Consider the following 12,141-nt stretch of genomic DNA (forward strand, 5'->3'; position numbering starts at 1 on the left):
GCTATGTAACAGGTAGGGCATGAGAGAAAATGCTGGAGCCCCACTTCTAGCCTGTGCAAAGAGTTAGACATTTGTTTCACATTGTTTAATTTATTTGCAATAATTATATAGCACCAACGGATTATGTAGCGCTGTACAGAACACAGCATATATAGATCCATTCACATTATTATTTCAGTTCTAATTTTATCCACTTCTATACACTTTTTACACATAGCTGTGCAGCCGGCTTGTCAATCACTGCCTCCCAAGCTTAAAACTGTAGAGATCAATGGCAAACTGTCAAGCAATTGCTTTTGGTGCATTTTGTTTGATAGGCCATTAGATGAGAAGGCTGGCTGCCAGATTTTTGGAGAAAACAATAGTGAAAGATTAGGTCACTGTGCAATTAAATAGATTGGTCTCTTCCGAAAGTATGGGTTTCCCCGTAGGTATTTTTTACAGATTCTGATTATTTAATTTAAAATTCTTGTGCAGATTACAGATATGTGTATTTATGCATGCATCTCTGTCTCTATCTCTTTTGTTCTTACCAGATAGATAGATAGATGACAATAGGGGGAGATGTGTGTTACAACAACCCTTCAGGTATTTCTGACCTTTTCCAAGCTACTAAAGCAGATAGAGGCAAATATTTACAGATAGAAAATGTAACAGTAGGTGGTAACCATGTCAGTTAAAATCGTTTTTATTACATCTGTGACAGTTTAGAAACACAAATTATAATACAGCATAATAGATTAACACAAACAATTGAACTTAAAGCAGAACTTAAATCTCATTTGATGCCCAGGTGCAAACACAGTAACAATTTAACTGGTAGAAGCTGCAGCGTGGACTAAAAACCTTTTCACAAAGCTGCTGAGTGACAAACCGCAGAAAAGTTGTGTTACAGTTTTGTGTGAGAGAGTCGCAGTTCGACTCTCTTGCTGAAGCACAGGAATTTTTTAACCCTTGCTACAATATTCACCAGTTCAATAAAGGGTAAAAGATCAACTTTATTACTGTAAAAGCAGAAAAAAGGAAAGAAATCGCACCAAGGGCGACAGGACTTTAGAGGATGTGGAGTTGCCACTGAGGTGAACACATACACAGTATTGGAATAAAAAATATATACTTTATTGTACAAAACATTTAAAAACCATGATTTAAAATAAAATCTTCCAATAGTATGCAAGCATATACAGTATCTCACAAAAGTGAGTATACCCCTCACATTTTTTTAAATATTTTATTATATCTTTTAATGTGACAACACTGAAGAAGTGACACTTTGCTACAATGTAAAGTCTTGAGTGTACAGCTTGTATAACAGACAGTATAGCTGTCCCCAAAAAAAGAAACCACTGGCAACAAAAGTGAGTACACCCGTAAGTGAAAATGTCCAAATTGGGCCCAATTAGCCATTTTGCCTCCCCGGTGTCATGTGACTCTTTAGTGTTACAAGGTTTCATATCTCATACTGGTTACTGGAAGTTCAACATGGCATCTCATGGCAAAGAACTCTCTGAGGATCTGACAAAAAAAATATATGTTGCTCTACATAAAGGCCTAGGCTATAAGAAAATTGCCAAGACCCTGAAACTGAGCTGCAGCATGGTGGCCAAGACCATACAGCAGTTTAACAGGACAGGTTCCACTCAGAACAGGCCTCACCATAGTCGACCAAAGAAGCTGAGTGCACAAGCACAGCGTCATATCCAGAAGTTATCTTTAGGAAATAGAGGTATGAGTGCTGCCAGCATTGCTGCAGAGGTTGAAGGGGTGGGGGGTCAGCCTGTCAGTGCTCAGACCATACGCCGCTCACTGTATGAAATTGATCTGCATGGCTGTCGATCCAAAAGGAAGCTGTGACAGACTCACCCGGGACAGAGGCTTTTGGAGGGGACTGAATGCTAGCCTCTTGCCTACCGACTATGGGCCCTGGCATTTGAGGGAGCTACAAGCATTTAGGAAGATATTCTGTTATGTAATGCAAAAGGACATTTTGTAATGCAAGGAGGCCATGATGGTCTCTGCCAGCTTGGGACTCAGTGGACAGATGTATGTGAAAGGAATGCTGATTAATGAGATCTGGAAAACCCGGGTCTTTCACCTAATACTTTATTGTGCTCATTAACACGTCTTTGCCTCCTAGCAAAGCATTGGGGGATGTGTTTATACTTATGTGTATTGTAGTTGTGAGTTAGGAGACGGTCAGTCTACCCTAAAAGGTCATATCTTTGAGTCACCAAGTCTGGGTAAATGATTAGATAACTAGCTCATGTTAATTAGGTTTCTGGTTACAGTTTGTATTGTCATCCTGCTGTATATATTTGTGTGTCATATAATAATCAGTCCATGTTCAGCAACCATGCGAGTATTATCTTGATTGTGGTTGATAGTGGTTGGAATATCTGATATCTATATTCAGACTGGGAGGAAGCGGTATATGAAGAAAGCACTCAAGCGGAGTGCGGGACGTTTCGTTACAGAAGCCTCTTCTAAAGATGATGCACAAGAAAGCCTGAAAACAGTTTGCTGAAGACAAGCAGACTAAATAAGAACATGGATTACTGGAACCATGTCCTGTGGTCTGATGAGAACAAGATGAACTTATTAGGTTCAGATGGTGTCAAGCGTGTGTGGCGGCAACCAGGTGAGGACTACAAAGACAAGTGTGTCTTGCCTACAGTCAAGCATGGTGGTGGGAGTGTTATGTCTGGGGCTGCATGAGTGCTGCTAGCACTGGGGAGCTACAGTTCATTGAGGGAACCATGAATGCCAACATGTACTGTGACATACTGAAGCAGAGCATGATCCCCTCACTTTGGAGACTGGGCCGCAGGGCAGTATTCCAACATAATAACGACCCCAAACACACCTCCAAGATGACCACTGCCTTGGTAAAGAAGCTGAGGGTAAAAGTGATGGACTGGCCAAGCATGTCTACAGACCTAAACCCTATTGAGCATCCGTGGGGCATCCTCAAACAAAAGGTGGAGGAGCGCAAGGTCTCTAACATCCACCAGCTTCATGATGTTGTCATTGAGGCGTAGAAGAGTCAACCTGTGAAGCTCTGGTGAACTCCATGCCCAAGAGGGTTAAGACAGTGCTGGAAAATAATGGTGGCCACACAAAATATTGACACTTTGGGCCCAATTTGGACATTTTCACTTAGGGGTGTACTCACTTTTGTTGCCAGAGGTTTAGACATTAATTGCTGTGTGTTGAATTATTTTGAGGGGACAGCAAATTGACACTGTGAGCTGTGCACTCACTACTTTACGTTGTAGCAAAGTGCAATATCTTCAGTGTTGTCACATGAAAAAGTATAATAAAATATTTACAAAAATGTGAAGGGTGTACTCAATTTTGTGAGATACTGTAGCTAAATATGGTACAGGTGGGTCAAAACTATGCATATGAAGTGCTACATGTGCATGGTTTTGATCCGCCTGCTTTTTCTGGTGTGCGGTCAAGTGCCCACCCAGTTTGCCCTCCAGGGATTATACTGTAAGTCAAATAGCAACCTCACATCCTCTTCTTCTCCTGCATTGGGAGGCCCAGACACCTATTCTGTTGATGGAGTTGGTGAGCACATCTTTACGACTGTTAATCATTGTAGCAATATTGGAAGCTATTATATGGCTGAATATGCGTTAACAGTCAATAATTCTTTAACAGTGTATTGGAATTCCCTGAAGAAGCAGAGACATTCTGTGAAATGCGTTAGAACTTTATGCACAGACTGAAGTGAACAACTGAATCAACTATAACTTCCAATACACAACCATATTTAGCCACTGTGTTAACTATATGCTTGCATAATATTGTATGATTTTATTTTGAATCATGGTTTTTAAATGTTTTGTACAATAAAGTATATATATTTTATTCCAATACTGTGTATGCGTTCACCTCATCCACATCCTCTAAAGTCCTGTTGCCTTTGGTGCAATTTCTTTCCTCCTTTTTAGTTCTATGCAATACATAGGATGTGGATGTGAGCAGTTGTCCCTAGAGCTGATAAGATAGACTTATCAGCTCTAGGGAATAAGTAGTTACTTATTACTGTAAAAGCAGTCTGACTGCATTACAATAATAGTAATCATTAATGAATTGGGAGAGTTCAACTGGGCTTTAAAGTGTTTTTTTTTTGGTTGATTGTTTCCTTACTGGGGACATTATGTCTGTCAATTCTTTATAACTTCCAGCCACAGATGAATGAACCCCATAGAGATTAATTAACTCTACAATGTGGGATTATGTGTAGTGTCCAAGCTTAAGTTTCTATTGCTATCATCTGTCATTTTATGCATTGATTCACAAACTGTTACATATTAGTCAGCAAAAAAACAGTGTTAACCAACTAGAGTGTGAGAAATTGGATACTGAACCCTTTAACCAGCTCACTATGGCAAAGGTGAAGAACCTGTTTCCATCATGCAATTTTACACAACCTCTTGCCACCATTTTTTGCACTTCCTGGGTTACTAGAGGCCTAGCAACCATCAGCAATGTTTTAAAGTGAGAAAAACTGCATGATTGCATATCATCCTATACATTTATTTTTACAGATGAAGTCAATTTCATACAAGATCTTAGCATTGAAGAACTATATCCAGAGTCATTTGGATTTCTGACATATCAAGGTTCCATGACCATTCCTCCGTGCTATGAGACAGTGACTTGGATTATAATTGATAGGCCTCTGAATATTACGTCAATGCAGGTACAGTATTTTGGATACTTTTCCAGTACTAACATGATCGTTAGAACCATTTTAATGTGTGTATTATGATAGTAAAAAGCTAAAAAGATTTTTTTTTTTGTTTTACGCTACTGTCTTTAATTTGTGGATGACTGAATTCCAAAGCATTGGCAATGAATGTGCAACTAATTACAATTCGCTCTTAATATAAGCCTTAATATTTGCAAACTCTATTAGGTGGGTTAATTTGAAGGTGATTCTAGAATAAATTTGAGTTTCTATTTATTTGAGGCACGCAAATAAAATAATTATGAAAGCAGTCATTGTAACTAATATGTAACAAGAGGATATATATTGTATTACTGAACTTTTGTAACTTCTCAAGAATCAGAAAATGCAGACAGAAAAGCACACTGAGCTGAATATTTATTTTTAAATGTAAACTTCTTCATGAAAAACAGTAATAGCATCTCTTTATATGGACTTTAGACCCAAAGCCAGTCACTAAAATCTCATTTTAAGTGACATTAAACCATGTGAGCATGTTTTATTATACACAATAAGAAATTATATCAGCGCAATTAAAACCCAATACACAGCAGCTGAACACTAAGGGTCAAATAAATCAAATCCCATAAATAAATATACAAAAGGCAGTGCAGCGCAAATTAACAGATAATTAACTGAATTAAAAGATAGGTCACAAACGCTTTTTCCCTCAAGGGGTTGGAGATGTTGTATCAAGGATAAATACAACACTGGAAGAAGATATGCACTGGAGCTCTGGCTCTGACTCTGGACATAAGGCTCCGGTTCACAGGATTCATGCAATAAAAGCGGCAATATATAGTGCTCTCTGCATGTATATCACTTTATTAGTAAAAAAAAGGTTTCCATTTACAAATGTAGCACAGAAACCCAGTGCTTGGTGGTCAAAAAAAAATTTTTTTGACCACTTTTATTCCTATTACAGGGAATGTAAACATCCCTTGTAATAGGAATATGGCATGACAGGTCCTCTTTACAGCGAGATATGGGGTCGATAAGACCCCACATCTCACCTCTAGGCTGGCAAGCCTGAAATTAAAAAAAAAAAAAAACGATCCTGGCTTCGATCGTAGCGGTGAGTCGGTAGAAGCACCGGAGGGCGGTGGGAGGAGGGGACATCCCCTCTCGCCTCCTGTAAGAACGATCAAGCAGTGGAACAGCCGCTATGATCATTCTTATTGTGTAGGGAATCGCTGGCTGAAAAAGCTGATATCTGAATGATGCCTGTAGCTGCAGGCATCATTCAGATATCACCGCACAAAGTCAAGGACGTTGTATGACGGCCGGTGGGCGGGAAGTGGTTAAAACGCATTATTTTTTTTTAACACAAAGTTATCCATTTATACAATATTTCTACCACATAACATGTACATACCAAAAATTACACCCTAAAATAGATTCTCCTACTCCTCCTGAGTACGGCAATACCACATGTGTGAGACTTCCACAGCCTGGCCACATAGAGAGGCCGAGTACAGCCGAGTATGGCTCAGCATGGCAGGGTATGGCGGGGTATTGCAGAGTATGGTGGGGTATTGCAGAGTATTGCAGAGTATGGCGGGGTATTGCAGAGTATTGCAGAGTATGGCGGGGTATTGCAGAGTATGGCGGGGTATTGCAGAGTATGGCAGGGTATTGCAGAATATGGGAGGTATTGCAGAGTATCGCTGAGTATGACTGGGTATCACCAAGTATTGCAGAGTATTGCGGGGTATGGCAGAGTACTGCGGGGTATGGCAGAGTACTGCGGGGTATGGCAGAGTACTGCGGAGTATTGCAGAGTATTGCGGGGTATTGCAGAGTACTGCGGGGTATTGCAGAGTACTGCGGGGTATTGCAGAATACTGCGGGGTATTGCAGAGTACTGCGGGGTATTGCAGAGTACTGCGGGGCATTGCAGAGTACTGCGGGGCATTGCAGAGTAATGTGGGGCATTGCAGAGTAGTGCACAGCATTGCAGAGTAATGTGGGGGTATTGCAGAGTAATGTGGGGCATTGCAGAGTAGTGCACAGCATTGCAGAGTAATGTGGGGCATTGCAGAGTAGTGCACAGCATTGCAGAGTAATGTGGGGGTATTGCAGAGTAATGTGGGGCATTGCAGAGTAGTGCACAGCATTGCAGAGTAATGTGGGGCATTGCAGAGTATTGCACAGCATTGCAGAGCGTTAGGGATGGCTGAGCATGGATGGATGGATGGCTGGATGTCTCTGTGCAGCGCTGTGGGCACTACACATCCAGCCCACAGCGCTGCAGCCATCCATCCATCTCCCTCTCTGCTCACAGTGTACCGATCGGTACACAGGAGGGGAGGAGAGGAACCGGCGTCATCTGATGACGCCGGTCTGTTTACATGTGATCGCGCCGTAATTTGACGGTGCGATCACATGGTAAACGACCGCGATCAGCGGCCATTTACCGGGATCTGTGATGCGCCGGGTCCTGAGGACCCGGCGGTCACGGATGTGTTCGGGTGCGCGCCCCAGCGGGCGCGCGAGAGGGAAATTCTGGGAGGACGTCATAGTACGTCCTCCCAGAGTTATCCAACCGCCCTGCAGCCGTCATTCGGCTATGGGCCGGTTGGTAAGTGGTTAAAGTGGTTATAAAGCCTAAAAATGTTTTACCTTAATACATTCCTTACATTAGGGTAAAAAAGGTAAGTGTTAGCTTTATGCAACACATGTTTTGCATTGAGGCCAAAAATTTCAGTTTTGGTATTATCAGACCAGAAAACCATTTTTCACATTTTCTGTGTCTCCTACATGACTTTTGTCAATTGGTATAGGTTATTTTTTACAGTATCTCACAAAAGTGAGTACACCCCTCACATTTTTGTAAATATTTTATTATATATTTTCATGTGACAACACTGGAGAAATGACACTGCTACAATGTAAAGTCGTAAGTGTACAGCTTGCGTAACAGTGTAAATTTGCTGTCCCCTCAAAATATCTCAACACACAGCCATTAATGTCTAAACCACTGGCAACAAAAGTGAGTACACCCCTCAATGAAAATGTCCAAATTGGGCCCAATTAGCCATTTTCCCTCCCCGGTGTCATGTGACTCATTAGTGTTACAAGGTCTCAGGTGTGAATGGGGAGCATGTTAAATTTGGTGTTACCGCTCTCACTCTCACACTTAGTTACTTTGTTACATAGTAGGCAAGGTTGAAAAAATACACAAGTCCATCAAGTCCAACCTATGTGTGTGGTTATATGTCAGTATTACCTTGTATAGTCCTGTATGTTGTGATCGTTTAGGTGCTTATCTAATAGTTTTTTTACATTATTGATGCTCCCTGCTGAAATCACTACCTGCGGAAGAGAATTCTACATCCTAACCGCTCTTACAGTAAAGAACCCTCTATGCAGTTTAAGGTTAAACCACTTTTCTTCTAATTTTAGTGAATGGTTGCATGTCTTATTAAATTCCCTTCGCGGAAAAGTTTTATCCCTATTGTGGGGTCATCAGTATGGTATTTGTACATTGAAATCATATCCCCTCTCAAGCGTCTCCTCTCCAAAGAGAACAAGTTCAGTGCTCGCAACCTTTCCTCATAACTAAGGTCATCCAGTCCCTTTATTAGTTTTGTCGCCCTTCTCTGGACTCTCTCCAGTTCCAGCACAACCTTCCTGAAGACTGGTGCCCAGAACTGGACAGCATACACCAGGTGCGTCCAGACCAGAGTCTTGTAGAGTGGGAGAATTATCATTTTATCTCTGGAGTTAATCCCCTTTTTAATGCTTGCCAATATTCTGTTTGCTTTGCTTGCATCAGCTTGGCATTGCATGACATTGCTGAGCCTGTCATCTACCTAGGTCCTTTTCCATCCTAGATTCCCCCATAGGTTCTCCCTCGAGTGTGTAGATTGCATCCATATTTTTTGCCACCCAAATGCATTATTTTACATTTTTCTACATTAAAACCTCATTTGCCATGTAGTTTCCCACTCCATTAATTTGTTCAAATCTTCTTGCAAGGTCTCCACATCCTGCGGAGAAGTTATTGTCCTGCTTAGCTTAGTATCGTCCGCAAATACAGAGATTGAGCTGTTTATAACATCCTCCAGGTCGTTTATGAATAAATTAAATAGGATTGGTCCCAGGACAGAGCCCTAGGGGACCCCACTTTTCACTCCGGACTATTCAGAGTACTCCCCATTTATCACTACCCTCTGAACTCGCCCCTGTAGCCAGTTTTGAATCCATGTACTCACCCTATGCTCCATGCCAACGAACCTTACTTTGTACAGTAAACGTTTATGAGGAATGTGTCAAACGCTTTTGCAAAATCTAGATACACCATGTCTACAGGCCTTCCTTTATCTAGATAACAGCCCACCTCCTCATAGAAGGTTAATAGATTGGTTTGGCAAGAATGACTCTTCATGAATCCATGCTGATTACTTCTAATGATACACCATTGTCATTATAAAATCTTGTATATAGCCCCTTACCACCCCCTCCAAGAGCTTACATACAATTGATGTTAGGCTAAATGGTCTGTAATTCCCAGGGATGTATCTTGGCCCTTTTTTAAATATTGATGCTACATTGGCTTTTCTATAATCAGCTGGTACCATTCCAGTCAGTAGACAATTACTTGACTGAGTTCCTTAAGGACCCTTGGGTGTAAGCCATCTGGTCCCGGTGACTTATAATGTTACATTTTTCAAGTCTATTTCTAATTTTGTCCTCTGTTAGCCATGAGGGTGCTTCCTGTGATGTGTCATGAGGATAAACATTGCAGTTTTGGTTACTGAAGCCCCCCGTTTCCCTCATGAAGAAGAAGAAGAGAAGAATAAATTCAATACCTTCGCCATCTTTCTATCCTTATTAACCAAATTTCCTTCATCGTTCTTTATGGGACCAATATGATCTGACCTCACTTTCTTATTATTTATGTACTTAAAGAATTTCTTGGGATTTTTTTTACTCTCCTCCACTATGTGAATTTCATGCTCTATCTTAGCCGCCCTGATTGCACCCTTACATTTCTTGGTGCATTCTTTGGAAAGTTGGAATGCTGATGATGAGCCCTCAGCCTTGTATTTTTTGAAGGCCTTCTCCTTTGTTTTTATATTCATTTTCTTACGTTGGAGTTAAACCACCCAGGTCTTTTATTAGCTCTTTTAAATGTATTTCCCATTGGGATGCACTGGCTAATGCCCTTATTTAATATTCTCTTAAAGCATACCCATTTTTCCTCTGTGTTCTTTGTTCCTAAGATTTTATCCCAATTATTATCTTCTAGCAAGGATCATAGTTTAGGGAAGTTGGCTCTTTTCAAATTCAGTGTCTTTGTATTCCCTTTATGTTTGCTATTTTTGTGATTTATACTAAAACGAATTGACCAGTGATCGCTGTTTCCTAAATTGCCCCGTATTTCCACATCCGTGATCAGGTCTGTATTGTTGGTAATCAGTAGGTCTAGTAACGCTTTGTTTCTAGTTGGTGCATTTACCAACTGACCTATGAAATTGTCCTGCAAGACATTTAGGAACTGGCGAGCCTTAGATGAGCGGTTCCTTCCACCCAGTCTATGTCTGAATAATGAAAATCCCTCATTATAATGACACTTCCCATTCTTGTCACTAATCCAACTTGTGATAGGAGGTTCCCTCCGCCTCCTCCCTCTGGTTAGGGGGCCTATAGCATACTCCCAGTATTACTTTACCCTTAGTTTCCTCCCTTTGTAGCTATATCTATAAGGATTCTACCTCCTCCCTTACTCCCTTAGTGATGTCATCTCTCACATTCGCTTGTACATCATTTTTGATATACAGGCATACCCCCCCTTTTTTTATCGTCTCTAACCCTGCGATATATGGAATACCATTGAATGGTTGCCAGCCAATCATGAGAGCTGTCAAACCAAGTTTCTGTAATTCCTACAAAATCAAAATCCTCTTCATGGTGAACATGCCACGTAGTTTAGACCGGTCGCATACTATCTCCTTATTGGGTGCTCTGGAGTTGCAAATAGGACTTGTTACTATACTTACCTCGCGTTTAGGTGCTTTAGTCAACCTACCACTAATGCCCCCAATACTACCCCCTGGAATATGTTTCGCGCTGACTATGTCTACCACACTGGTCACTGGGAATTCAACATTGCACCTCATGGCAAAGAACGTTCTGAGGATCTGAAAAAAAGAATTGTTGCTCTACATAAAGATGGTCTAGGTTATAAGAAGAATGCCAAGACCCTGAAACTGAGCTGCAGCATGGTGGCCAAGACCATACAGTGGTTTAAAAGGACAGGTTCCACTCAGAACAGGCCTCGCCATGGTCGACCAAAGAAGTTGAGTGCACGTGCTCAGCACCATATTCAGAGGTCTTTGGGAAATAGACATATGACTGCTGCCAGCATTGCTGCAGAGCGTTTGAAGGGGTGGAGCATCACCCTGTCAATGCTTAGACCATACGCCGCACACTGTATCAAATTGGTCTGCATGGCTGTCTTCCCAGAAGGAAGCCTCTTCTGAAGATGATGCACAAGAAAGCCCGCAAACACTTTGCTAATGACAAGCAGACTAAGGACATGGATTACTAGAACCATGTCCTGTGGTCTGATGAGACCAAGATAAACTAATTTGGTTCAGGTGGTGTCAAGCAGGCAACCAGGTGAGGAGTACAAAATGAAAAGATATAATAATTTTTTTTACAAAAATGTGAGGGGTGTATTCACTTTAATGAGTTACTGTAACAATAACGCAGTAACTGTAGATGGTTGTCACTGCTGTAATTAGATGACTGACCCTCCTCCTCTTGTCTATCTCACTTTCTCATCTCCTTCAGTCTTGCCTCTGCTCGAGACATTCAACAGAGACTGCACTCATTAAAGTGACCAGTGACCTTGGTACATTTTCTTGCTTCTTCTCTTCAACCTTCAACTTTGGATAGTGTTGAGAATGTTTGGGTAGGAAAATGATTAGCTCAGGTTTATCCAGGTTGGATTGTCATCTTTGATGTGTTTATTACATTTACTTTTTGGGAATGAGTACTAAGGGGTACCTCTGTACTCATTACCCTGGAAGGTGTAGAAATCTGAGTGTTACTTGTTATAAAGGGGACTAAGGGGACTTCTAGATTCCTAAACCCCTCATTAAACCCCCCCCCCCTTTGAAAGTATCCATTGCCAATCCTCCTTGGACGGTACCCTCCCAAAATAGAAAGGCAAGTGGCCTGGTATGGTAAAAGAAGGAGGGACACACACTTTCTGCCATCCCTGTTGTGGCCTCTAAGGCTGCATGTGCTTCTTGAAAGAGAGTAGAATATCTTTCAGACATTAGAATGCAACAACCTGTGTGCTACCTAATACAAGTATCTAAGGGATCGGTGATAGGAGATGGGGGGGTGAAAGGGAGACAGACAGCCGGGGGGGGAGCAAGGGATAA

At 41.4% G+C, this 12,141-nt stretch overlaps 1 protein-coding gene across 3 annotated transcripts in view; it reads left to right on the forward strand.

Annotated features, from left to right (window-relative positions):
- The window catches only part of LOC141110908 (carbonic anhydrase-related protein 10-like), a 967,215-nt gene that overhangs the window by 824,056 nt on the left and 131,018 nt on the right, over positions 1-12,141 (forward strand). For all 3 annotated transcript variants that reach the window (XM_073602695.1, XM_073602696.1, XM_073602694.1), the window contains one exon: positions 4,560-4,714. In XM_073602695.1, coding sequence (XP_073458796.1) covers positions 4,560-4,714 — 155 coding nt within the window. The remainder of the gene's footprint in view (positions 1-4,559; positions 4,715-12,141) is intronic.

This window comes from Aquarana catesbeiana, linkage group LG10 (assembly GCF_042186555.1).
Source record: "Aquarana catesbeiana isolate 2022-GZ linkage group LG10, ASM4218655v1, whole genome shotgun sequence".
Lineage (NCBI taxonomy): Eukaryota > Metazoa > Chordata > Amphibia > Anura > Ranidae > Aquarana > Aquarana catesbeiana.